Consider the following 27,235-nt stretch of genomic DNA (forward strand, 5'->3'; position numbering starts at 1 on the left):
CGGCATAAAGAATAAGGGTTCATCTTGTGATAGTCTAGCACACTTTGGGTAGGTAAATTGCACTCAAGGTTGTTCTTTACGAATAATAATATTTCATGTGATTAGTTTCTTCTATTTGGTAATACATATTGAGACAGTTTATGCTGCAACAGATACAGCCTGAGTTTGTTGCTGCTGCTGCTGCTGCTTCTTGAGCTCAGCCTTGGCCTTTTCTTCAGGCGATAGCTCAAAGATGCCGACTCCAGAAACAGATTGTTCTTTGGACATTGAACCGTCGTTTGAGGTCTGCTCCGATTCAATGACCTTGCCTTGCAAATGTTCATCATCTGCTGTCATTGGAGCATACTGCTTCAGCAGCTCGTTCAGTCTCCCTCTCTGCATGCAGTTCTCATATTTCCAGCTTGCGGCGAGCTCATCCAATTCTTCGAATGACTTGTCCTTGAAGTAATCTGCCCACTCAGGAATCATGTACTCAGCCATCGTGATTCCACGAATACCGCGGAATACATGCATGTGCATACGCCATTGCCAAGGGTACTTCTTGGAATATTGTGCTGGGACGTTGTCTTCGAACCACTTGTGCAACGGACCGAAAAGACCATCTTGAAGGTGTGCGTCGTCATAAGCCCAAGAGTCAACCGCAAGATCGCGCTTCTTCTTGATCATTGGCCCGAGTAGCTTCAGCCATGGCGAGTCTGGAGAAACATAGGTCATTCCCATGACGTTGACGTCTTTATATGCCCAAATTGACCAAGCTAAGGAGATGTGAGCTAATGTCCGTTGTAACCAAGGCTGGGCGACTTACCAATGCTTTCTGAAGTGTAGATGGCCATTTGACGGTCAAGCATATCGTATCGTTCTTCGTTCTGTACCTCCCAATCCGGGTTGTATTCCTTTCGTTCGTAAATGGGTCCAAATTCACCTGAAGATGGTTAGCAAAGACCCAGAGGTGGCTTCGGCAAAATGACCTACCGTTCCAGATAGGTACGTTGTGCTTCTTCATAAATTCGACTTTTCTGTCGTACATTCTGCGAATGTAGCTTTCTTGTTCTTTCGTACCCTGGAATCGACCGATTCGGTTGGGGAACCCAAAGCCGCAGTAATCGTGGATTGCATATACGGAATTTTCCCAGACCTTGTCAAATCCAGTAAAGTCCATGCTGAAGCTGTATTGAAATATTTGTTAGTTTTTGCTAATTAAATTGGGCTTTGGGAGCCATCTTACGTGTTACCCTCCAAGAAGAGAATGTGATCAGGATCAATAGCCCTGATTGCTGGCACGATGCGATCGTAGAATGCGAGCAGACGCGTCCATTCGGAATCAGCAGGCTCATTCATAGGGTTATAGCCAGCAACCCACGGATTGCCTTTGTACCGTCGTGCTATATGCTCCCAAAGGTTGATAGCTCGATCTTGAAAGTGCTTGTGGTCCCAGAAAGCAGCGTATCCGGTAGGGTTGTCGCAGTGCCAGTCCTGGTTTTGGCCACCAGGAAGCGCGTGGAGATCGAGAATGGTATAGATGCCATATTTGGCACACTGGTAACACAAAATCAGTCATGGACACTGGAATATGATGGCTTCATAAAAGACTTACAAGATTGATGACTCTATCAACGTGCTTGAAACCCTCTTCCTTGATGACAAAAGGGTTCATGTCATCTTCGAAATGTCTATAGTTGAGACATAGACGCAGACAATTGAACTTGAGGGAAGCAAGAAATTCAGCATCGTTCTCGGCAAAGAAATATTCCAGGAACTTGTCGAAAAAGAAGTCGTGTTTTTCTTGGCCGAGGACTTTGAGAAGGGCGGCTCGGATCTGATGTTCTCGTCCGGGGAAACCGTTCATGAAGTTCTCCATGAGCATCCATCCACCTAACGCAGTCTGTAAATTCGAGGTTAGATAGTGTTGCCACAGGACATAGTAGAGCCATGATGACTTACGCCTCGTAGTAGAACGGCGTTGCCGTTGACGTCGACAATACGCTCATTGTCGGTCTTGAGAATTCCAGTACTCATGGTCTTAGGATATTGTTGTTCTCAGTGTTTGGGATTAGGATACAAAGACAGTGTAGGAAACTAGAGATCGGGCAAGATGGCCTTCTCCTTCTAAATAGCCCATGACAAGAAATACTCCCGGAACAGTCCCACCTTTGATTTCGTATCATCATGCCAATAATGTTGTCGCATGAGGAAACAGTGGATGTGTGTTTCCGAGTAAGGAACAATGTGGTCATGACACCACAGTTTCGGGGGAGGGATTTAGATGCCCCTGGTCGACTTGTATGGTAGTCTGTCCAATTGCGAGCCATCGGGGCAAGCCTTTAGCTGCCCCTAACCCGTCGAAAGTTAAGCCCTTGGCATGTATGATGAGGGGATAAGATTTAGCTCCCCCGAGAATATATGATTGGTTCGTTTCTTAGTGTTGTCTCCGCAAGATACAAGCACGAGTCGAGTTTAATATCCGTTGTCGCAAAGACTTCACAAATCGCCCCGGAAACTTACCGTTACATGAACCGATGAATGGAGAATCCTCCATGATCTCTGTGCGGAGTTCCCCAGAAACTCTGATAAACCCCGCAAAAAGTTGGCCATCACGCTGTCGAAATCATGGGGTGGGTGGTCTACACGCTCGCGTATACTAACTAGATTCATTTAGGCTGTCCCGGTGCAGAGGTAAGAACAAGAACTCAATTCCCTATTTTCATCAAGTATATCCGATACATATATAAGACGATTCTTCATCTGGAATGATTCCATCTCTCCCCTGAACATCTCAACCGCCGTTTACACCATTACATTTGGTCTTTCTTCAGTACAATGAACGTCCTTCGGAACCGTCTGCCGGCACCTAGGCAAGACTTGCTGTCGAAGCAGGCCCGCCAGCAGGGGGCCACAGACTCAGCCTTTCAACCCTCGCGAATCTCCGAGCTCTCTAAAGAGTCTCCTCCTTGGTACACGTCGGCGGCGCGACGACGGCTCTACTTTCTGCTCTTCCCAGCTTGTGTTGTATCATATGCAACATCTGGATACGATGGAAGTATGATGAATTCTTTGCAGACTGTCTCGTACTGGGATGATTTCTTCGACAACCCACGAGGTTCCCAACTCGGCCTCATGAGCGCCATTATGGCCCTCGGAAGTATTTGCTCCACACCCATTGCCCCTTGGGTCGCCGATAAATTCGGTAGACGATGGGGAATCACTGTTGGGAGTATCATCATGATTGCAGGTGCCATTCTTCAGTGTGAGAGTGTCAACTTTGCCATGTTTGTCATTAGTCGGTTCATCTTGGGGTTCGGGCTCTCGTTCGCCACGACTGCGTCTCCGAGTATGGTTAGCGAGCTCTCCCACCCAAGGGATAGAGTCACGGTCACTGCCATCTGTAACACCTGGTAAGAATCCTCGACGCTCCATTCCATAAACTCCCAGCTGACAATTTAGTTGGTTTCTCGGTGCGATTGCTGCGGCGTGGATTACCTACGGAACCCGAGTCATTCCAAGCACTTGGTCATGGCGAATCCCTTCCCTTCTGCAGATGGCTCCCAGCATCATACAGCTTTCGACTGTTTGGTTCCTCCCTGAGTCACCTCGATGGCTCATCTCGAACGACCGCGGCGACGAGGCTCTTGAAGCCCTTACACGATACCATGGAGAAGGTGTAAGAACTGAATTGGTAGAGTTGGAGTATGAAGAAATTCGGGCAGCTATTGAACAAGAGAAGCGTGAGTATTTTGTCGAACCATTGGCTATAATGTTGCTGACATCATAAAGTTTCTGGTAATACGACTTGGAAGTCTATGGTTAGTACCAGTGGTAACCGCTATCGAATGTTCCTTGTCGCCTGTATGGGTCTCATGTCTCAATGGTCTGGTAACGGACTCATCTCTTACTGTGAGTTATATCTTCCGCCACTAATAAAAGGGAAAGTAGCTGACAATTTGACTCTTTAGATCTGTCTCGAGTCATGGATACGGTCGGAATTACGGATAAGAAAACTCAAGCTCTCGTCAACGGCCTCATCAACATATGGAATTGGGCCCTCGCATTGACCAGCGCCCTCTTCGTCGATCGTGTCGGCCGCCGTCCACTCTTCCGAATTTCCACGATCGGTATGCTCTTGGTCTTCACAGGATGGACCATTGCCTCGGCACGGTTTGCAGAAACAGAAGCCAAGTCTGCTGGTGTCGCCGTGATGGCACTAATCTTCGTCTACGAAATCTTCTACTGCATGGCCTTTTCTCCTCTACCCGTTGCGTACTCGGTCGAGATTCTTCCATACTCAATCCGTGCCAAAGGAATGGGTGTTTACGTATTGGCAACGAAATGTGCTGTATTTGTCAATCAATACGTAAACCCAGTTGGCCTTCAGAACATCGGATGGAGGTACTACATCGTCTATGTTGCTGTTTTAATCGTTGAAAGTTTCATCGCATATGGCTGGTTCCTTGAGACCAAGGGGAAAGCCTTGGAAGAAATCGCTGTTATCTTTGACGGAGATTCTGCGGATGTAACCAGGGATGTCAATGAAAAGTCGCAAGCCTTTAGTGGTGAAATACCCACTACTATCGAGCAGGAGGATATTGATCGAAAGGTTTGACACATGTGCTAGTGGTGTTGATGTCGCTACTAACATCGGTGGGACCTGGAGAAAGTACTCGAATATTGACAAGTATACAGTGATTTACATAGTTAATTTGCAGTCAAAAGATAATATTGATAGTAACTGGTACAAGATTGAAAACGTTCTTATTGATACCATACGACAAGTTAATTTGAGCCAGACATCATAAAACTGCAGTGTAACCGACAACAACTCCAAGTGAAAATGAGCACCAAGCCTTCCGCTGGTTGCGAAATTCATGTATTTAACTAATGACCGAGATCTGACATCAGAACACTAATTTTAGCTACATGTCAATAAGCCTCGTAGTATGCAGTATAATCCGGTTAATAGAAACTCCAGCCATTATCAATATAGCCCACCCACTCGGCTGTCAGTTCCTCTATCTTGATCTCCGTCTCCATACGGATCGTTGTAAGCCACGTGAGTCTTATCAAGTTTAGCGTCCCATGTGGTTTTCGAGTTCAGCCTTGCCCAGAGACATCCGTTTCTTAACGGGCAGCTAGGCCAAACCATAGCTCCAGCTCCGTCATTGATCGGATTGTTAGCTACAACGCACCAGTTTCCTTATTGGTTCATCAATCGCCAATTTATCTCTGGCTGATGGATGATGGATGCCAAATAAGATAATACTAGTTAGCGGCGAGCTAACTGTCAAGGCTGTGCTCAGCAGGTAGATTGGCAATGCCCTACAACTTTGTACTATTTTGAGGGTTCGCGAGGCTGAATCTATTCAACATAATGAACAGTGCCTTGGATTCGAAGTCGATCTATTGCAGTGCTTTTAGTAAAGGAAACAAGTATAAAGTGCTGTGCTCTGTCGACCATGGATATCCTTTTCATCATCTTCACTTTCATCCCCATCACTACTCAAGATCATCAAAGAAGATCAACTATTCAAAGCATCAACCAGCTATCAAGATGCTTCTTCAAACAGTCTTCACAGCTCTCATCGCTGCTACTGTCGGCCTCGCTGCTCCCCTTGAGCCCCGAGCAAATGACTACTTCACCCCATCTGCACTCTGGACATACAACGTTGCCAACGGCGCCATCTCCTCTACCTCTGAGGGACGTGTTACCAAGAGCCCCAACAACGGCGGTAACGACAATACTGCCCTCTTTACATTCACATACCCTGAATTTGCGAGGAACAAGAAATGTCGCTTCGCATTCTATCTCGCCAACGGCGAAAACGTCATTGGTAGCGGCAAGCTAGACTTGTTTTCCAGCCTCAAACCAGCCCCCGGTCCACGAGCAGGTTGGGGCCCTGGAAACCAGCGCAATGTGCACTTGGGGCGTTTGGATGTCAAGAAGGGAGATTTCGCGACATGGGATGCTACTTATGGGACGTACATGACGAGCAAGACCAACTGCGAGAAGCCTGGAACAAAGGTCGGACTCGAGCTTGTTGGGGTTTACGATACCGATGCTATTTATTGGAACCCTTCCAAGTCTGGACCGCGCATCATTGTAACTAATAATTAGTGTACTTGAGGGTGACTTTTGTCTCTGGGATTGAGCCGGTTTAATTGGGATGATCACTAGTTATTTAGCTTTAGGATTAATTGCTTGAATTATATGAAATTGAATTCTTCAACATTTCAAGGCTCTTACTGATCCTTATCTACTGTTGAACAGGCAAAAAGATCTCATTGCAAAAAATTCATTGAATAAAGAAAAGCCCACATCATGCAGTAGATCTCGTATTCCTGATATCCTCGCGTGGGCGCAAACTGATGCACACCGGCTGAATGGAAATGGGTCTGTTATGGACAGTCGCGCTTCTGGGGCTGTGTTGGTGAGGAGTGGAGGGTGGACAGGGGCTTAGTTGTTGGTTCTGTAAGGCTGAATTATCATTGTCTAGTGTGCCTCGTAAAGGAACACCAGTCGAATTGATCAAGGGAAGTCCAGTCGACTATCAAATGTGCCACTTTAAACGCATGGAGTATGATCGATCGATCGAGTTGATGATGCAGAATGAGAGTTGAAAAGAGAGTTTTCTGTCAAGTGAAAATATTAGTGCTCTCTTAGGCTATAGAATCACTAAAGTTAGCCTAATATTCCCTTCAACCACTAAATCGGTACGTACCCGTCCAGGTTCCCTTCTCACAGGATGCCTCTAGCAGGATTGACTTCATTATGTTCTCTTCAGATGTTACCACAAACTCAAATCCATCAAGCTTTCGAGACATTCAAACTTAAAAGCTAATGCATTTAAAAGAAAAGACCGAAATGACCCATACTTACGCAGAGGCCGAAAGTCTGCATGTCATGCAAGGTTAACTACCAAGCATGTATTCATCAAACATTTGAGTCGTTGACAATTCCTGCGATACTCGGACAATTTTCTAACAAGTGACTCACCCGGTCCTCAAAGAATATTCGGAGATTTCCAAATGCATGTTGGCTCAGCAAAGATTAAATTATTTTCGTAAAGATTATTTGCATTCGACTAGAGCTTATTGCACTGCCATATGCAATGTGACTCACCCCGGCAGCATCCCAGAACCAACATACTTAGCTGCCTTATAAAGCAACCGCAATCCCCAACCAAAAGAGATTTCATTCCATTAACGTAACAACATTATCATCATGGAAAAGGTACGCAAGACCTACTTCGACCCTTTGGCTACAACCAAGGGTCAGATACACAACATTCTGAAGGACCTTCCTGAAGGTTCAGCACATCCTTTCAGCCCCGAAGGCATCTTGTTATGCCGCACGAAGGACGGGATTGAAGAGATCCCCATCTCAGGTCACAGCGAAGATTTCTTCTACAATGCTGTGGATCTAGGAGAGATGGGCGAGATCCTGCTACGGCGGATGGAAGGGTTCAAAAGTAACCTAGGTACGTAAATAATATCACCTGACATCTGATCGATATGAACGACGCATATTTTGACAATTGGCGGCAACCTTTGTGTCAAATTAGCACTAAAGGTAGACTAATTAGGCAAGACCTTAAGTATTTTAGGCGCCGTTCGTCTCAATCAGATGAGGGCATTTTACAGTCTATTTCGTAGGTACTAACTAACCTTTGCAGGTATATTTAACGACTTTCAGATCATGCAGGCTCCTTCCACCACGTTCAAGGTCCCCATCAAATCAGGAATCTCTATCCTAGCAATCTCGGAACGATATCCCACCTACTACGACTTGTGTTTCGGCGACGAAAAACGCAATACTTCTTGCTGGTGTTCTCAGTCGGTCATTGCAGGTATCACACACAGCGGCGATCGCACCACCGGAAATGACCTTCTTCAGTACGCTTCCTTGGATAAGGACAAGTTAACGGAAGATCCTGTCTGCGTTTTCATTTCTGGTTTTAGGAAGACCCAGATCACACGCTTCCTAGGCACCCATCCAGCACTGATGGTGGCAGACTATGAGGAAAAGGTATGTTTATCCTCTCGGGTAACAGGAACGTTGGACTCTTGATTCTTAGGGTAGTCTAAGGAGCACAAACTGACCCACTGATTCTGTCTCTTATGCTCCTTAGACTATGGTTCTTAGACCACTCGCTTATTTGTATACCCCAAGACTTGGGAGGCTAACGTTTCTCATACCCTGAGGGCGCTCCAGTATCTATCCACCTACACAGACCAACATACTAACATTTACAGACATTGTACATCGTCCCAGTCCCTTTAGACAAGGCAACTATCGGCGACGCAATCCTCTGCTGTCCTTTGGTGGTAAAGCGCGATCGGGACTCACTAGTGTGCTCAATACTGCCTCGAGCCATGATAGATTCAACAAACACATGTGAAGGACGACGTACCGAGACCACTTGCTTCTCCGAGGCCATTTCTAGCGCCGAGTTCACCATCACTGCCCCCCAGGAAGACCCTGCACAGAGTAAGTTGAACCATATGTCATTGTACAGATCATCAGCTGACGTTAAGCAGGGGCGGAGGAGAAGATTCCAGAGTCGACTCCAGTAGAGATCAAGGGTGAACCTTTGAAGAAGCGCAATGCTATCATCACAACTAATCCTGATACACTCCCTGATCTGGTCAGTTACTCTGACGTGCAGATAATTCGATTCGGTACGGGCCTTGAATTCGTTCATTCAGAAGATACCGCCGAAGAAGACGAGAACAAGTCCGCTGTCGTTCTTCCCTGCATCTTCGGCTCTCAACTAGAAGGGCCAGTACTTCTCGCCACCGGAAAGGCTCCAATCAATGTCCCATTTACCGAATCCAAGGCTCTATGCGCTTACTACGAACAACTCGATAACGTAGTCGTTGTCGTCGATGAGAAGATGACCGACAATGCACGAAACTTGTCCCCTAGTTTGCGAATCAACGCCCTGTTCATTGTACAGCTGGAGACCAAGGAAAAGCTTGAAACCGCAACTCAGATATCAGATGCGTTGAGTGCAGCGAACATCAACGCTGTGACGGCACTGGCAGGACCACAGTCCCTCATTTTGGTTCAGGTTGGCGACAAGTTTTACTTCTACCGCGGTCTAGCGAACCCAAAGGTTCTAGATACATCCAAGCTCGAATTTGGAGTTGATGTCACGGACATTATCAAGGGCGCTGATCTGTCTGCTCTGTTGGTTGCCAATCTCTCGAGACTACTTGACCTTGAAAAGGACAACAGTGTTGTTCTGCCCTATTCTTCCCAGGTCGTCAAGACTCATGAGCTGGCGAACATGTTCGAGAAAATGACTATCGACCAGGTCAAGGCCATGCATGATGATATGGCAGTGGTCGTCCCCCAGCTTCAGGCTCTTCTTGGCGAGAAGGAGCTACAGCGCTTGTCCAAGGAGCTCGTCGATACGCTCTCTACCAAGGTCGGCAAACTGATGGGCCCTATGCGAAACGAGTATGTCGCATATCTACGCACAGAATTCGACATCAGCGACAAGGAATCTGTACTCAAGAAGAACAAGATGCTGGGCGAGTTGCGAAAGGCTAGCAAGCAAACCCAGAGTTCTCTGGAGACGGTGATATCGAGCTTGACGAATATGATGTCGTCTCAGACGACTTCGAAGAGAACACATGATATGAAGAGGCTGGTTCGAAAGACCCAGATCAGCAACAATGTCGAGGCCACCAAGTCGATGACTTTTGAAAGTCTAACGGATTTGTTGGAGAGCCATGCCCAGGATATGGGCGTCATGTTTCTCAACATCGAGACAACACCATACAAGGAGCTTTTGAGGAACCTGCAGACTACTACCATAGATGCCAAGTGAGTGGATTCGTTTTTTATTTAATTGGTTCAAAACGGCTAACATTTTCTCAGACAGGTTTGTGCTCTCGATGATCGGATCCTCCACCTCGACGGCTTCGATGCAGGCATCATCATGGAACAGTCTCAGAGCGATCACCGCGGCCCTCTACGAAGCCAGTCTGGTCCAAAGCATCCCATACTTGCTGTCCCTTACCTGAACAAGACCCGTGGACAAGGTTCCATGCTCGCGTGGGTATGTTGGGATGAGTTTGTTAACCTGAAGAGTCCGTATACTGTGCGTTGGATGGAAAAGTGCAACGAGCCTCACATTGCTGCGCTACGAATAATAATGCGAAGCACCTTGAGCCAGGCCGTGGTCTCACGAGACTTTGATTTCCAGCCTGGTTCTCCTCAGATCGGCCAGTTGATGAGTTCACTCCTCATGGCTGCTATGGAGAAGCTGGCAGGAATGAAAACTTCAGCCCCTGTTGTTCTGGATACAGCGGAAGATACTGTTACGAGATTAATGAGAGGTTTGTTCGGTAATCTCATGACTACAGCTGGATCTGGAGTGCGGCCTTTGAGCATGGTCTGGCAGCTCTTTGGTCTTACTCCACAGTACGATATTCCTGCCTCTTCCACCGATTGGGTATGGTATGAGAACGTCGTCAAGCTGTATCCTTACACCGGATGGCCATTGAAGCAGTTCAGCGACAATCTCGCCAAGCTTCTTGACAAGATCATCCTGCGAGTCATCACCAAGAACGAAGACACCGCTCAAATCAAGATGAGTGCCGCTCTAAGTATGGTTCAGTACTGTAAGCTTCGAAACATCCAGCTTGAGCACTGTCGCACCATTGTTACCGTGTTCGAGAGAATGTTTGCCAACGACAAGGCAGATGTCGCGGTTATTGCTGAGCGACTGCTAGAGAATGTCCCCACCAAGCTGGAGAAGCAGACTTCAGGGTTTACAAAGATGATAAAATATCTGAGACATTTGTCTAAGGGTGGTGAAAGGCGTTCCGCGGACGATCTCGTCTATGCTAGTGTGTACACAAAACGATCTGCAGCATTCAAGGATCTCAAGACTACAGTTGCTGAAGCATGCGGGGAAAAGGACTGGGACAAGGCAAAGACAAACTGTCAGGCCCTTCTGGGCGAGCACAACGAGATTGCCTTGTTCTGGCAGGTTGATCCTAAAAAGCTGAAGGTTCAGAACATGCACACTTACCACGACTTGATCAGTGCAAACGTGTCAGAGGATGCAGACCAGGCGACAAAGGTCAAGACAAGGAAGACCGTCCAGAGGATCCTGGATGACGCAGAGAAAACGAGGGTCGCTTGGCAGGTTGGCAAGGATGCAGAAAAGAATGGCATTGAGCCCCTTGACGAAGCCTTCCTCGAATTAGTCCTCACTGGAAAGAAGTCGGGCACAGAAGAGAATGACACTTCTCAGGCAGTCGTTGGGCCGGCTCCTGTCGACGAAGGAGAATTCTCAGAGTTTGAGGGTTCTGTCGTCCCCAGTTTTATTTCCACCATGGAGATGGATCTTTCTTCTGAGGATGTGTGCGACATTCTGAATGTACCCGTTTCTACCATGAGGGTCTTCATCAAAGCTTTGAACCCTGATTTTGAGTGGGATGACTTGGGGCAGCAGTTCAAGATGGTAATTTTGGGGCTTTTGAGACACAGAAACAACAGGGTGGAGAGTAGGCCTGCTTCTAGACTGTTGCGTGTGTTGTGAGGAACGAATTCGAGATGGATGAATATTGATGTCTGTTTAATTACCATGGTCTTTCTACCATGAACCTATCTACTGTGAATCAATGCTCTAAAGCTTCTGTGACAGGGAGAGTCTGATATCTCTATCGATTATTTGCATTGCTTGTAGACACTCCTCATCTCTAAACCGAGGTGCCACAATCTGGATTGCGCAAGGTGCACCGTCTGTTTCCTCTGGTACATCTATTCAAGTTAGTGAGGTTATCAAAGAATTGGAAGTTGACATCACTCACAGTCTGGCTCGAAAGCGGTTGTGGCTTTGATGACTTCGCCATCAATAAGCTTGGAAGACGTGCCGAAAGGAATAATTCCAGCAGGAAACTGTAAGAGGTTTAGTACAGGCTATTTGAATATTGACAGGGTTTACTCACATCCAAAACATTCCACATCAATGTATACACCGGGTTACCATATGTATCATGTGGGACAGCCGTCGACGAAGCTCCCGGTGCGAGAACAACATCGAGGCTATTGTCGCGCCAAACCTCTTGCCACGCCTTACCATACTCCAACTTGACCTCACCTAAGCTGAACAGCTTATCAGCTAACTCAAGGTCCGGACGAACAGGGAACTCTCCCTTAGAGAATGGATGGACCATTCTGGCTACCGAAGCAACGAGCGGCTCACCACATTCTCGAGAGATAGTGTCTGGGTCAGGGCCAACCAGAGAGAAGTACTGAAAGCCGATTCTTGCGCCGTGTCCTGCGTTGCGCTTGGGGTCGGCTTGGATTTGAACGACTTTATGACCTGCACGTTCAAGAGCTGATGCGGCTTTGGCTAGAGAGCGGCGGACAGGTGGACTCAGAGGATAATCAGGGTCTTCAGCCATGACACCGATGGTCAGCCTCTTATCAGCAGCTCCATTGAGATCTCTCCATGGGATATCGGCGACGGAGGGGTCATAGTTCCAAGGTCTTTGACCCATAGTGATCTTCATGAATAACTCCAGATCTTCCACAGAGTTCGCCATGGGTCCTCCAACTGGCGTCACACCGGGCATGTGAGGCCTTCGGAAAGGGTATTCTGATTGTCCACCGAAAGGCACACGGTCTGCTGTTGGTTTAAAGCCATAAATTCCACAGCAAAGAGATGGGATGCGGATGGAACCCGCAATATCACTGCCAACTCCAAGTACAGAGCCTCTGAAAGCGACAAGGGAACCTTCGCCACCAGTTGAGCCGCCTGCTGTCAGAGTTGTTCTATGAGGGTTGAGGGCACGGCCAAAAACGTTGTTCTCGGAATCTGCCGTCTATAAAACTGTCAGAAAGATCCAAGAGTAGGATACACGATATATACCATCATTGTTTGGGGGAGGTTGGTCTTGCAGTACAGAACTGCTCCTGCATCAAGAAGGAGATCAACTAGTGCAGAGTTTGTATCCGGAATAGGTTGACGAAGAAATTCGACGTATCCAACTGTGGCATGATGACCTTTGACGACATACGAATCCTGAATAGTCAGCATTGTTACATTCTGTCGAGCAGACTCTGCTTACTTTGAGGCTAATGGGGAGTCCATGGAGTGGGCCTGCCAACTTGCCAGTCTCTTTCAACTGCTTATCAAGCTGTCTAGCTCTCTCAATTCCCTCTTCGAAAAAGATCTCAGTCAAAGAAGATGTCTAGGAGATGTTAGCCATCATGTGGGTTGAGTGTAGAGTGCAACGGACCAATTGTTGAGCCAGACTGGCGCGCTTAGAGAAGGCAACGACAACCTCCTCTGAAGTTATTTCCTGGCGGTGTATCTTGCTGAGCAACTCAGAAGCGGTGAATCGCTCAGTAATATTGATCTCCTTATCAGAAAGTAGTCCAGATCTATGAACAGCCTTGGACTCTATCAGGCGATCGCCCTCCTTCAGAGTTTCGAGTTGCTTCTCTGGGAGCAGCCATTCTTTGGGTACCGCTTCAACCTGCTTCTCGCGATGGAGAGCGGCAATGGTTTTCCAACTGGTAGTAGCAGGCATTTTGATAACAAGATACGGGGTGGAGTATGAAAGAAGGAAGGATGGTAGTTGCAAGATATGTTTATCAAGAATGATGGAGTGGCAGATATGCGTGGTTTTGGCTAGAACCTTGGCAGAAGAAATATCCGAGTCCAGAACCCGTCAATCTTCCCCGCACGAAACGTTCCATAGATGTTAGAGTACATACCGACGACACATTAGCACTACGAAACAGTACGACACTACTATGGCGAAACTAACGATCTAGACTAGGCGAAGCGCGTTTACCTTCTACTTTCGGGTATTAAATGCGCCCGGTAATCGGCATATCTCAACGGCATAGACTGGGTCAACGATCGACAGGATGCAGATGCATGTAAGAACAACCCTTGATATCAAGATAAAAGATGGTCTAGACTCTCCAAATGTAGTTGATACATCCTGTGTTGCAGATGCTATCAACTTGCCCAAGATGTCATCCAAGAGTGTTCTTTCCGAAGCTAACGCCCATGTGCCCTCTCCCGGAAATGACTATTCTCATTCCGACCCTTCCATACCTCGGATGCGAATGCCCCATCTTGAATTCATCTACCGCATCGTTGCCGAGATGGACAAGGGCGGGATCGAAGCGATTGAAGGTGTAGATAGTACCGACAAGACTCGGCTCTATCTCCCCATTCAAGGAGGAACGGTGCATGGTCCTCAGATCAAGGGTGTAATCGTACACAAGAGCGGCGCAGACTGGGCCGAGGTGATCAATCCCAAAAAGGTCAATATCCCCCTTCTTCATCATTGTCACAGGTTCCAAACAAGACTGATAGATAATTGTCTAGTCTTTTGCTCGGTTGAACGCCATGTACATGCTCAAGACGGATGATAACGTGCACATCCTAGTCAAAGCACAGGGGGTATACAGGACCGGTCCGGGGCTGGAAGATAAGGCCGGCGGGGAAGATATGGCTTCGCAAGATGATGTGGAGTATTTTACGCATATCACGTTTGAGGCACCAGGAAAGAGTAGTTACGGGTGGATGAACGGGGTTTTTGCCATCGGTGTCATGATTATGTGGCAAGGCAAACCCGTTATTGACTGCTACCGTTTGACCAACTTTCCTGGTAGAGTTGCAGCAAATTTGTAGTAAATGGATGAAGCCAAGTGATTTTTGGAACTAGTTTGCCATCAATAAATAAAACAAAGCCAAGACCATGACACCATTCCCAATAACAATATTCCCAACTCCGAACCGGACCCGTGTAAAATGTGACACATCATCAAATCTCTGATCTCTTCGCAACCAACTTCCAGTATCGCGGCGCCAAAGACGTACGGATCTTCTTGCCCCAAATAACCATAGGAATAAAGAGGCACCCAATAGCAAAGGCGATCATGCCTGAAAGGATATACATGTTGGATAATCCCATCGTGTTCATCCAGGGAACGATGGCGAAGGGGACAGCGACTGAGACGGCGTTGCGCATAAAGGCGATTCCGATAAAGGCTTCGGCTGTAAGCTCACGATATGTGTCGATGACAAGAGTAAAGGTGATGTCGCCATTTGCACCTAGACCAAAGGCGAAGAAGGCGCCGCCGATAGAGGGATATATCCAATGCATGCCCTAAAAGTGTTAGTAAACGAATCAGTTGTGCTATGCATGAGTTTACTTACTCGGTCAGCAGTTACACCAAACATGATGATGCCGCCAGCCATAAAAATAGTGGTAACCACTAGAGGATAAAGTCTCATCTCAGGCTCAAAGAGGCCCCCGTTTCTTCGTGCCAGCCGAACAATGGTCCAGTCAGCAAATGGACCTCCGTAGATACTTCCAAAGATATTGCCAACAAACGGACCAAGAGCCATGTATCCGACACCAGCAGTGGTAAACAGATATGGAGGCGCAGAGAATACGATAGACGTGACTTGCATAAAGACAACAAGCCAACAAACTCCAGAGGCGAACTGCAGAGCTGTAAACATGACGTGGGGTAGAGTGATAACGTAGAGTGGCATCATTAACAGCTTGGGAAGTGACTCAGGTGTAGTGGTGACAAGACGAAGACGTTGACGCCATGAGTTCATAGGGATGGTGGTATCAATCTGCGTAGCGACACTTATGACCCTTTCCATTTTGGTCTTTTCGTCCATGTCATCCTTGGATTCGGGACGCTCTTCAGATGCATCATCAATGACGTTAGTCTGGCCCAGAGTAACGGGGATATACTTTGTCTCTTCAAAGGCGACGAGGAACATGACAGAGAGGATACTTAAGCAGATGGCCAGGCTGTAGTAAGACCATCGCCAGCCTTGATGAGCAGCTTGAGTACCCGCAGCCATAGGGGCAAGGAAGGCGCCAACCATGACGGCAGTGAAGTAGATTGCATTTGCAGAGCCACGACGGTGGACAAAGAAGAGGTCGGCAATCTTGAAGGGACATTAGTGTATATACAATACGTTCGAACGGATATGTCCTTACCGTCATCTGCACAGCAGTCTCATTGATAGCTCCAGCAAGACCAGTGATGATCTGTGTAATGATCAACTCCGCATAGCTCTCCATCCTAGCACTCCACCAAGTGACAGCCGCAAGAGCAATACAAGACAAAACATAAGTAGGTCGTCGTCCATACTTGATGGTGAACGGAATAAAGAACAAACATCCCAGTGCTAGACCAGCTAGCTGAGCCGAGGAAGAGTAGGTAAGCTGTGTAATGGTAACGCCCATATCAACAGTCATCTGCTGCCAAAAGACGGTTTGGATGGAAAGGTTGGTGAAAGCGGCCACCGTAACGGCGATAGTGAAACCGAAGTTGAGACATTTGCGCCAAGAGGACCAGTTCTAGAATGGAGCCCGTTAACTTATTGAGACAAGAACACTCAAGCTGGGAGATCTAACCAACGGCTCATTGGGATCTGAGGAAGGTGTTGGTTGGAGGACGAAAGTTGACGCGTCGGTTGATGCTTCTGCTATGCTGAGTCAGTATGTAATTGACGATGGTTATGATCAATCGTAGGGGTATCGTATTGTTGTGGTAACGTACCCAGGATCAACCGAACCTCGCCGGGGATAACCACAGGGTCGGGAGATGCCATGTCGATGATGATGATGGCAATGACGGTAGATCAAATGAATAGCAGAAGAAAAATGTCAGTCAATATAGAGATTAAATATGTTGAATTGATCTGCTGCTCATGCGCAAGGCGGCTAGGTTATATAACATGCAGTTGGAGGTTTGGAATAATGGGATAGCGTGGGATACGAGTCAATCGATTGCCGACAAGATGCCCAAAAGTAGGAGAGATCACCTATCTAGTTAGATTACAGCCACACATACACACACACACATGTGGAATATTGATGTTCGTGCGTGCATGCATGAGTGCTTCTTGGTGCAGTTCAAGGCACGAGACAAACTTGATACATTCGTAGCCTGACGTGGAGTCGCGTCCAACATGGAGGGATGAAGAAGAAGCAGAGATCAAAGCAACAAGAAGTGGTCTGTACGCAGAAATTAGCTTCGGACTAGTGAGAGCACTACAGCAGTAATCTGCTGCCTGACCCTTGTCGGTACTTGTCTTGATAGCCCTAGTCCAGCAAATTGTCACTAACTGACCCTGGCTAGACAAGTCACTCGCTTCGCTTCTGCTGCTTTCCCACTTTCTCTGGCTACTCTCCACGTTTCGACATGGCCAAGCCAACAACAGGACACAACCTGGTGGGTGGCTGATAAGATGATATCGATAGACTAAACTCGTTTGGGTACTTCGTTGCGCGGCGCCTCTTTCACCCCTTTTCGGTCTATAAACTTCATGCGCGCCCCCGCAACCAGCAAGTTCGCTTTGATTTTCCCACTCTCCCCTCTTTTTGGGTAATCAATCCATATCCCTGAATTGCCGAGACGCGTCCAACCGATCGATAGACAAACCTACCATTACGAGCCGATACTATTCTTGTCCTTCATTCGAGCTATCCCATTCGAGCCCATTTCTTTTCTAAATCTCCCCCGCAGATCTTGTACCCGAAGCTAGCTGTCCGAACCACCCTCTCGGGGCTAAAGGAAGGGTTCAGGGCCATAGGTTGCCACCCGGGTTATCGCTAGGTAGAAGAGACTTTGGCCATGGCCCGCTCACGGGGAGGATGCCTGAATTGTAAAGCGCGGAAGCGAAAATGTGACCAAGGACGTCCAGAGTGTCAGGCTTGCTCCCAAAGAGGCATGATATGCCAGGGCTACTCTACGCCTTTGAGATGGGTGAATGGTGTTGCGTCTAGGGGACGCTTTGCTGGAGCCTCCATCCCCGACGCGTCATTCGTTCAGCCTCCCACACTTCCTTATCCTCAGCAACAACAGCAACCCCAGTATCCTCCTAGTGCTGCTGGTAGCAATCCAGATTTGTCAATTGACTCTGAGAATTCTCTCTCTGGCGTTACATCGAATCACGACCCCTCAAGCACAGAGTCGTCGGCATTTTCGCCCCGAAGCGCGACAGGCGTACCAGATCCATCAGATCGGATCTTCAAGAGATGTCATTACTCCTTCTCCTCTTTTTGTGTTGCCGACCTCGGTAATGAAACGGATAGTCACTAAATCTTGGTCTAGTCATGCACAATGGGCTCAATCACCTGTACACGACGGAAGCGAGTTCTTGGATCAAGCCCTTCTTCGAGGAGATGGCGCTCCAGAGTCCGGCCCTCGTCATGATCGCTGGCGCCATACAGGGCTACATGGATGATGGCATGTCGGTCAAATCGATGGAGTACGTCGACTTGGCTCTACAGGCGTTTCGTCAGGAGCTTGATACCCGGTACGAGAGGTTCCATGTCGCGACCGTGTGTGCCGGGTTGCTCGTCTGCTCCTTATGTGTATGTCTGCAATTTTTCACTCTTACATCTCACTTTTACCTGTTTGTCCCTTTATGCCGACAGTACCTGACACGACTATTATTGTGTACTTGCTGACTCTGGTGTAGTTGCTTCAAGCAAAAGAATGGACCATGTACCTCGAACTCATGGTCAACATCTACGACTTGCGAAACAAGTTGAAAACCCCAGGTCAAATCCCCATTGACAATCTCTATCATCAGCACATTCTTGAAGTCCTAGGTGTCATGGACCTTCCCTCCATGGTCATCGGTAGAGCCAAACCACCCATCGGTGTCTGGAAGCTCCTTCGTCGTCTCCAGGCTGACACTCAGAGCGGTCGAGTCGACGGCATCGAAGTCGTGTCGGGTGTCCCGCGATCATTACTAGACATATTTGCAGGACTCGTCGATAACGATCCGGAGTATACTGAGAGTCGCTTTTGGGCATGGCCGGGTGACATAGGTGAGTCGCTACGCGTGCACCTCTGGGAATCCTGGAGGCTAGCTGGCATTCTTGAAGTGCGTCGCCGTCAGAGAATGGAGCGAAAATCAAGGGGCATTATTGACCTGTACGACGAAACACCCAAGAACTTTCCTAGCACAGAAGTTGTACTTTGCCGTCTCATTGCAGCAATAGATGCTCTTCTGAAGGCCTATCAAGAGCCTCGTAACCAGCACTTGTTAGTACATAACGGTTTGACGTATCCCGTCATCAACGCCGGTCTGGAGGTTCCGCTACTCAAACTACATCCTACGTGGAAAAGGACTGTGGAAGATGTCAAAAAATCCTTCTCGACTGACACTGTTGAGCTGATTAAGGTGATGTTTGACTTGATCGACGCGGCGTGGGAAGACGGGACATCGACGTTCGACATCGAGAAGGTGGCGCGGGAAAGAAATATTGAACTTGCTATTTTTTAATTGTATATGGGAAAGCAGGCGCATCATGTCATGTAACAACATATATACTATCATTATCTGTTATGATCTATGACATTGTTAACCAATCAACTTTGGAGCTGGTCCTTTTTTGTTTATTTCCCAATGAACGACGCCACTCGATCGATGAGTGATTCGGTGTACTCTGTTTCGGGAGCACTATAATCCACTGTATAAAACGATACAGACGCCTTTCCGTTCTCTACAACATACGTCTCACCGGGCAGCGAGCAGTTGCCATTGATGCAGGCATTCACACCCACAGCATAAGGCTTGATGTTCGCCCACGTAAACGTTCCCTTCTTCGGGTCAAGCACTGCTTCGTTAACATGTGCGTTGCCCGTGAACCTCGTCTGCACGAATTCGGGATCGTGGTCCTTCTCCGTCAACACGGGAAGATTGACACTGACGCCGTAACCGATGGGTACAAGGGGACCGTTCTTGCCTGCTGTCGAGATAAAATTCTCGACGAACTTGACAGAGGCTTGAGCAGCCCACGTAGCCGGGTTAGTGCGGTTTGTCAGTTCGAAGTAGGGAACTTCCTGGTTGCTCGCTGAGATGGCAATTGCGGGCAGTCCACGGTTTGTGGCGGCGTATCTACAGTCCTGTCAGTACTTAACACTTTTTGATTGTGGATTTGTTGAACTTACGCAGCACCAGCAGTTCCAGATAGAGTCCATACGAAACCGCCCAAGTTGGTGCCATAGTTAGGACCAGTCACCTAATGAGGTAAGTATCGATATTAGTCTGTCAAAGGATCAAAACGTACGACAAGGTCAGGAACGCTAAAGTTGGCGTATCGGGGGAGAACATAGTCGAGAGCAACAAATGTGCACGCAGCAGGAGTGCCATTGTAGTACCAGATCTGGCTATCCTTGGGATCACTTCCGACCTAACCAAGGTCTGTTAGTCTCATATCATTGGAGCTCGTGTACTTGGTGATCATACTGATGGTGCGCCCTTGGGAATTAGATCGTATTGAGAAGGTCCAGTCAAATTTCCCTCAGTGGTGAAATCAGAGGTACCGCCCTTGCCACTTTGCTTGGTGGCTGGTGCAACGAGCCAGACTGGTCAAGGTATGTCAGTTGTTGGTTCCTGGAAAGATGAAGGAGGCTAGGTACCATTGTGGCCTTTTTCCTTGAAGAGGCGATACATCTCACGCAAGTTCGCAGATCCGAATCCATCATCATTGTTGAGAAGGATGTTCAGAGCCTGTGAGGACGAGAACAGGGCTGCTCCGGTGAGGATAGTTGACAGTCGCATCTTGACTCTGCACCTTTATGGTGTGATAAAATTGAGCTTATTTGGACAAGATCAAAGGGGGACATCCAGAGAACGAGGTAATTGAGAGAACTAACGATCTTTTATCTATAGACAACATAGGCGGAGTACGGCAATGTCCGTTATCACAACTGCCAAGACTTCAAAAGTTCCCTATTATTTCACTCTGTATCTAAAGCTCGCGTGCTCTCCTTCCAAACGTGGGTAAGGTCATGTTGGGATGTGAGCTCTAGGGGAGATGGTTGGTGGATGATCATGTTAGACAAGCGATATACCCTTATCTACATGCCTCCTGGAGTTGGCCACAAAGAGTTAGTGTCATAACTTTAAACTACTGTTATCTCTTTATCGTTCTGCAAAGGCGGGGTTTTGGTTGGGATCGCCAGAGCTTATCGGTTACGCGGCTTGAAAAGGACCAGCTAGCCTTGCGCATGGAAGAAAGATAACCCGTGTCTCCAGGCCTCCGAACGTACTTTCACCATGCAATAGAATTTTGTTTTATTATACATGCCTTTGTTCCCTTTTCTATCGGAGCAATCCTTGTTCCATGTCTGGAAAGGCAGTTTCATAAAGGTTGTGTCTTACCATTTGTAATATGGAACGTTATGTTGAAAAGTGGCACGCAAAGCGTTGAGATAGTAGGTGCAAAAACCATTCAAAAGATTCAATAATATTACAATCGATAGATATATGTTCATCTTTAGAAGTTTTTGAGCCTCACAAAAAGAGAAATGCATTTATTGCAATAAGTTTGGCGATTAAGACCTCTTTTTAAATGGTTTACCCTATACACGATGACTAATCACGAAAGCTCCAGTCACCAGCGGATATTAGTCTTCAAACTTTTCAATCGTCACGAAATCACAGTAACGATCATATTTTTTGACCAAAATGGACGCAACTACAGCTTCTGGACTCCCAACTAACGTGGTCATCTTCTCCCCCCAAAACTCCTTATCCATCAACTCGCTCCTTGGAGCAGGCATTTTCACCCGCCTTGTTACCAGCGCAAGCACCACTCCTGAGAAGCTTGCCGCCCTCAAAAGTCACGCTGGAGTGAAGGACGACTTCTGCTTATTTCACCGAAACGCTGTCCTTATATTCGACGCGAGTGGAAATGAAGATGTGCATCATGAACACTTCCGCACTATCTGTCTTGGGCTGAAGGAACTGGATATCGGATTGGACGTGGCAGGCTGCATAAACGATGCGACGGATTCTCTGGCAGCTGGGTTTCAACTTGACAAGGTCAATGACAAGTCAGCACTTGTTATTGATCTTGTCGAGAAGGATGAGGATAGTGATGAGGAGGAGGAGATGTTTGTTGAGTGAGGATCTTCAGTGGTAAACGATTTTAGTGCAAGCTGTGAGCCGAACAGAAAAGATGACGTCTTATCATCACTCTGCAAAAATAAATGAATCAGAGACTACGGTCAAAAATGCCACAAGCCGGCTCACTATTTCTGTCATGACAATTTTCAGTTGACAATCTTTCTGACCTCCATAGACCCAGTCGGTGGCCAACCTGCCAAGACTCAGCTGGATCTAAGCCCTGTGAGCCTTGCAAGCAGCCCTGCTGTGCCCCTAAGACACCTACGAAATAAGCGTTAACACAAGAAATAAGCAACTTCAAACAAACCCCTCATCTACTCCAACAGGACAAAATATCGCCTCGATGGAGGCAGCGGGACTTGCGATAGGAATTGTAGGCATCGCTGGTCTTTTTAATACATGTCTAGATTCATTGGCAAGGTTTCAATCGTACAAGTCTTCCTATGCCGATTCTCACGTTCTCGATACGCGGTTCCGCGCTGCTAGAACAAGATTCGAGCAATGGGGCACCAGCGTAGGAATATCGGAGGGAAGTCTTTTGCCAGATCATCATCATGGATTGAATGACGAGAATACAGCCGATGTGATTCAGGATATTCTTCAAATCATTTCCAAAACCATTTGTGACAATGGAAATACACAGCAGAATTTGCACCACAATGAGCGGTTTGCTGGGATTTTACAATCGAGGCGAAAGAGACTCAGGTGGGCTCTTGGAGGCAAAGAAGATCGTACGGAACAGGTCGAAATATTTGAAAAGCTGGTGGAACATCTGCACAATCTGGTGTCAATCGACAACAAAGACCACAAGCACTATGAAGAGAAAAAGGAGGACGGTTGGTCTGATGTACGGCAAATCTTACTCAACATGGAGCAAGGAATGAAGAGTAAGTGACTTTGTATATGATAGTTCGTGAACTAACACGCTGTAGATGAGATGCGACGCGATATCTACTCGTGGTTGGGAATACCCTCTTCCAATGATACGTATCGAGACTCTTTGGACAAGCGAGTAGAAAACACATGTAGTTGGATCTTTGATCGACCAGAGTTTGAGACTTGGCTGTCTCCCGAAACCCCAACCTCTCCAGGTCTACTTTGGATCAATGGCCCCGCAGGATTTGGAAAAACAGTCCTTTGCGCTCGCATCGTGCAACATCTTTCGAGAACTCTTACTTCACCCGTTTCTTACTTCTTCTTCGCATCCGATCTTGGCACTCGAGATGCTCCCTACCTAGCGTTACGATCCTGGATACACCAGGTGGCTGACGTCCACGAAGATGCTTTCGAATGCGTCCGTCGGGCTTGGGAGACTTTCCCTACCGAAAAGGCTTCTCGGAGGAACTTGATTGATCTATTTAACGAGATTGTCGATGCTGTACCTGGATGCACATTTATTGCTGATGGGTTGGATGAGTGTTCACAGATTGGAATTAACGATTCTTCGCTGGCTCAATTTCTTGCTGATGTGATACAGACAGTCACAGATAGTAGCGCCAAACTTTTATTTATCAGTCGAGATGAGCCAGAAATCAGAACAGCTTTAGAAGAAAACGCACCGGAGCTCTTCACAGAGTACAGGATCATCCCAGATGACGTACAATCAGACACTGCAGCCTTCTCACAGTTCATCGTGGACAAGAAACTTTCGAACAAGAGCGAAGATATCAGAACCGCCATTTCAGATGCAATGACGAGAAGATGTGAAGGCCAGTTCCTGTGGATCCGGATGCAAGAAGAAACACTCAGGAAAGGCATGAGTAAGAAACGCTTGCACGAGGCTGTGTAGAATACGCCCCCAGGACTCGATCGTCTTTACGACCATAATTGGAAGAGAATCCTCGAGATGTCGCAGTGGGAGCAAGACCGAGTTTTTGCAACGCTACGCTGGGCTGCATTTGCAAGGCGGGCTCTTTCAGTGTACGAAATCACAGAGGCTGCCATAATAACTCAGTTCGAGGAACTAGATCCGGATGAGTATCCTGACGAGTTTGACAACGAGTACATTAGGACAGAAATCGTCGGACTGTGCGGCCCTTTGTTGGAGGTGAAGAACATGTTCGTTTACATACCTCACTTTTCTGTACGCCAGTACCTTGGACAGCATCTCCCACTGCCAAGCTGGATTCATCACAATGGCCAGCTGCAAAGTTCCTATGAAGCTTACCACCACACAGTCATCGCCAGGGCTTGTCTTCAGTATTTCAATCAGTCTCAAGTATGGCAAAAGTCATGCAATACCAATCCAGCTGGCAGAAGTCTTCGACGGTATGCCGCTGGAACATGGGTTGAGCATGTGAAGGACGCCTCTTGGGATGAATCAGTTTGGGAACTTGCTACAGAACTGATGAGAGAGGAGAGCCCAGTTTGGAAGCTCTTTTCTGAGTATTTGTCCGAGGCCATGAATGCGGAGTGCAAGAGAGACGGGGAGCCAGAAAACCACATACCACCAAGCCCTCTTGAGTATGCCTTGAACTACGAGTGGAAGGACATGGCTGATCGCCTCATAACCAAGACCAATGTGAACAGACTGGGGTCCAACGGAGATACTCCACTTACGCAAGCTTGCAAGGCCAATATGCCTGAAACGGTGGAAAAGCTCCTCCAAGCTGGTGCCGATGTGATGTTTGCATGGGAAAAAACACACACTCCCCTGCATCTAGCAGTTTGGGGTGAGTATGAAGAAATAGTCAAAATATTATTGAGCCATGGAGCAGACCCATCTGCGCAAGACAATTCTGGGAAGACACCGCTTCATGTAGCTTCACTCAAAGGAAACTTGAAGTGTTGCGAACATCTTATCAGAGGCGGCGCAGATTTGACTAGAAAGGAATTTCAGGGTATGACTGCCTTGCATATGGCGTGTTGTCAAACTGGCCACAGTGAGGTAGTCAGACTAATATTGCAGAACGGACCTGATGGTATGGTACTGGAACAGTGCTCGGCGGGCCCTCCGTTGCACTTTGTCTGCCACATCGGCGATATCGAGATGGCAAAAGTCTTGATTGATCATGGCTGCGCCTCATCGTTTACTGTTGTGAATCCCAACGGTGCTACAGCGATCATGTTGGCTGCTGTCCAAGGTCACACTGACCTAGTCAAACTACTCCTAGACCATGGGGCAGACACCACGCTGTCCACTGCGACAAAGAATGGTGGATTGACACTGCTACACTTAGCGTGTAATATGGAGAATTCAGAAGAGTTGATCAAAGCAATACTTCGCCAAGGCGCTGAAAATTTGATGTTCATAGTGGACAGCGAGGGGCGCACGCCGCTACACTCTGCCTCATATCATGGGAGGGCCCACGCGGTAAAATCAATCCTTGCGTACAAACAAGAAAACGTACGAGCTTTGCTTGAAGCTAGGACCACGAATCTTCACACTCCATTATGGCGTGCAGCGCGGAATGACCATTCGGAAGTTGTCACAGTTCTGTTGGACCATGGGGCTGCCGAAACTGTTACCGCGACCGACGTGAATGGAAAAACTGCTTTGTGGATTGCATCACGGCATGGCCATACCAGTACTGTTCAACAACTACTCAATCGAGGAGCTGCAGGAACGATTGATGTGGCTTCAGTTGACGGAGATACACCGCTATGGGTCGCCTCGAGCTACGGCCATGTAGATGTCGTTAGGCTCTTACTCGAGCATGGTGCCGAATCTACCATAGCAGTCGCTGATATAAATGGCGAGACACCTTTATGCACTGCATCGCGCGGGGGGCATCTTGAGACTGTCAAGTTACTTCTAGGCCATGGAGCCGAGTCAACCATTGAATCTGTCGACGTCCATTTTGAGACAGCGCTCTACGCTGCCTCCGATACGGGGCATGTGGAAATCGTCAGAGAACTACTGGCCCATGGCGCTAAGTCCACTGTTACAACCATAACTGCATTTGGCAATAGTCCACTATATGCTGCATGTGAAAGTGGTAAGCTTGATATTGTCAAGCAACTACTCAATCATGGTGCCGAGGCGACCGTTGTCGTTGCGAACGACAAGGGCAAAACGCCACTTCATAAAGCGTTATACAACGGTCATGTTGAGATGATAAATCTGTTATTCGACCACGGCGCCGAACTGACCATTAGAGCTTTGGATAAGAATGGTGACTGCCCCTTATATGTTGCAGCAGCGAGAGGAGACATCGGGCCAGTTGATAAACTGCTTCAACACGGAGCTGAGTCGGACATTGCAACTTTGACAGTTGACAACAGATCAACAATTTTCGCCGCAGCCGAGAGTGGTAGCTTGGAGGTTTTTCAAAGACTGCTCGAGTATGAGGAAGCTGAGCCAACTCTGATGATCGTGGACGACTATAACAAGAGTATTCTTTTTGCCGCATCAAGGGGAGGTAGCGCTGGGATTGTAAGAGAGCTTCTTGATTGTGGACTGGAGCAGCATATATCGCTCCCCGCAAAGTCTGGAGACACTCCTTTATCCGTTGCCGCACATAACGGCCATGTCGACGTTGTCACACTTCTTCTATCCGTCCCTGAAGTTTCGGTCAACCATGCTAATAATTATGGTGTTACGCCACTTTTCTCCGCCGCTCGTTTTGGTCATATCGAAACGGTAAAGATCCTACTTTCTAGTCCAGATATCGAACTAGACTGCGAAAACTGGAAGTATCTTACACCCTTACACGCAGCAGTAGCCAACGGCCATGTCGAGATTGCAAAACTCCTTATTGAGCATGGCGCCCCCATCATTGCCTGGCCGACAGTAGGTCAAAATTTGCTATGGTGGGCAGGACGCACAGGAAATCCTGAGATGGTAGAGCTACTTCAGTCAATTGGACTGACTGAAGACTCTCTCGGCCCATTCAGATACTTTCGCAGGGAAGCTCCACGGGACGATGCTGCGACTGTTGTCTGTAATGCCGACTTTGGATACTGCGATGTTTGCACACTGACTGTGGAGAACGACAAGGGTTATGGATGCAACAAGTGCTGGGAAGAGTTTTGGGACGAGGTCCTGATTTGTTCAGAGTGCTTTGATAGAAAGTATGATGTGTGTATAAACGAACATACATTAGTTCAGAGAGAGAAGCTAGACTATTGAATGATTATACCATACCATTCATACCTAGTACGCAATGTTTTTGCTGTATCCAATAGTCATGAAGACAGATAGCAAATCTTGATGCCAAGAAGGGAGGGGTCTTTCAGCTGCGCTATATTTTGCCCACTCACCAAAACATCTGAGACATGAATACCGCCTTCGGAACAGACTACAGGTCAAAGCGTCGGAATGGCGCTTAACAAGAGCTGCAACAGGTTCAAAGTTCGAT

The 27,235-nt window shown here is 47.6% G+C and overlaps 10 protein-coding genes across 10 annotated transcripts; 6 read left to right on the forward strand and 4 right to left on the reverse strand.

The window, feature by feature from the left end:
* Positions 1-138: 138 nt before the first annotated feature.
* Positions 139-2,016, reverse strand: FSST1_001437 (glycoside hydrolase superfamily; the record flags this gene model as incomplete). The annotated part of the gene is made up of 6 exons (XM_083227335.1): positions 139-755; positions 806-922; positions 973-1,166; positions 1,226-1,536; positions 1,595-1,882; positions 1,942-2,016. 6 exons carry the CDS (start codon positions 2,014-2,016, stop codon positions 139-141), a joined length of 1,602 nt encoding a protein of 533 aa, XP_083091619.1.
* An 801-nt stretch (positions 2,017-2,817) lies between these two features.
* Positions 2,818-4,597, forward strand: FSST1_001438 (general substrate transporter; the record flags this gene model as incomplete). The annotated part of the gene is made up of 4 exons (XM_083227336.1): positions 2,818-3,392; positions 3,442-3,722; positions 3,772-3,891; positions 3,951-4,597. The coding sequence occupies 4 exons, from the start codon at positions 2,818-2,820 to the stop codon at positions 4,595-4,597; spliced, it is 1,623 nt and encodes a 540-aa protein (XP_083091620.1).
* A 945-nt stretch (positions 4,598-5,542) lies between these two features.
* Positions 5,543-6,106, forward strand: FSST1_001439 (uncharacterized protein; the record flags this gene model as incomplete). The annotated part of the gene is made up of 1 exon (XM_083227337.1): positions 5,543-6,106. The coding sequence occupies one exon, from the start codon at positions 5,543-5,545 to the stop codon at positions 6,104-6,106; it is 564 nt and encodes a 187-aa protein (XP_083091621.1).
* A 1,107-nt stretch (positions 6,107-7,213) lies between these two features.
* FSST1_001440 (uncharacterized protein) lies at positions 7,214-11,549 on the forward strand (the record flags this gene model as incomplete). Its single annotated transcript, XM_083227338.1, has 5 exons — positions 7,214-7,469; positions 7,665-8,017; positions 8,245-8,479; positions 8,530-9,823; positions 9,878-11,549. The coding sequence occupies 5 exons, from the start codon at positions 7,214-7,216 to the stop codon at positions 11,547-11,549; spliced, it is 3,810 nt and encodes a 1,269-aa protein (XP_083091622.1).
* Positions 11,550-11,636: 87 nt separating this feature from the next.
* Positions 11,637-13,548, reverse strand: FSST1_001441 (amidase signature domain-containing protein; the record flags this gene model as incomplete). The annotated part of the gene is made up of 6 exons (XM_083227339.1): positions 11,637-11,770; positions 11,821-11,908; positions 11,959-12,837; positions 12,885-13,037; positions 13,084-13,206; positions 13,255-13,548. 6 exons carry the CDS (start codon positions 13,546-13,548, stop codon positions 11,637-11,639), a joined length of 1,671 nt encoding a protein of 556 aa, XP_083091623.1.
* A 451-nt stretch (positions 13,549-13,999) lies between these two features.
* On the forward strand, positions 14,000-14,666 carry FSST1_001442 (DUF3237 domain-containing protein; the record flags this gene model as incomplete). The annotated part of the gene is made up of 2 exons (XM_083223835.1): positions 14,000-14,296; positions 14,361-14,666. 2 exons carry the CDS (start codon positions 14,000-14,002, stop codon positions 14,664-14,666), a joined length of 603 nt encoding a protein of 200 aa, XP_083091624.1.
* A 133-nt stretch (positions 14,667-14,799) lies between these two features.
* FSST1_001443 (major facilitator superfamily domain-containing protein) lies at positions 14,800-16,616 on the reverse strand (the record flags this gene model as incomplete). Its single annotated transcript, XM_083227340.1, has 5 exons — positions 14,800-15,144; positions 15,195-15,947; positions 16,000-16,362; positions 16,420-16,490; positions 16,565-16,616. 5 exons carry the CDS (start codon positions 16,614-16,616, stop codon positions 14,800-14,802), a joined length of 1,584 nt encoding a protein of 527 aa, XP_083091625.1.
* A 1,025-nt stretch (positions 16,617-17,641) lies between these two features.
* On the forward strand, positions 17,642-19,304 carry FSST1_001444 (Zn(II)2Cys6 transcription factor; the record flags this gene model as incomplete). Its single annotated transcript, XM_083223836.1, has 3 exons — positions 17,642-18,086; positions 18,122-18,384; positions 18,492-19,304. The coding sequence occupies 3 exons, from the start codon at positions 17,642-17,644 to the stop codon at positions 19,302-19,304; spliced, it is 1,521 nt and encodes a 506-aa protein (XP_083091626.1).
* A 113-nt stretch (positions 19,305-19,417) lies between these two features.
* FSST1_001445 (SurE domain-containing protein) lies at positions 19,418-20,585 on the reverse strand (the record flags this gene model as incomplete). Its single annotated transcript, XM_083227342.1, has 5 exons — positions 19,418-19,919; positions 19,973-20,043; positions 20,092-20,214; positions 20,271-20,389; positions 20,444-20,585. 5 exons carry the CDS (start codon positions 20,583-20,585, stop codon positions 19,418-19,420), a joined length of 957 nt encoding a protein of 318 aa, XP_083091627.1.
* Positions 20,586-21,494: 909 nt separating this feature from the next.
* FSST1_001446 (uncharacterized protein) lies at positions 21,495-27,006 on the forward strand (the record flags this gene model as incomplete). The annotated part of the gene is made up of 4 exons (XM_083227343.1): positions 21,495-21,931; positions 22,356-22,822; positions 22,868-23,695; positions 23,738-27,006. 4 exons carry the CDS (start codon positions 21,495-21,497, stop codon positions 27,004-27,006), a joined length of 5,001 nt encoding a protein of 1,666 aa, XP_083091628.1.
* Positions 27,007-27,235: the final 229 nt, after the last annotated feature.

The sequence above is a fragment of the Fusarium sambucinum genome, chromosome IV, assembly GCF_050947815.1.
Source record: "Fusarium sambucinum isolate potato_lamoka chromosome IV, whole genome shotgun sequence".
Lineage (NCBI taxonomy): Eukaryota > Fungi > Ascomycota > Sordariomycetes > Hypocreales > Nectriaceae > Fusarium > Fusarium sambucinum.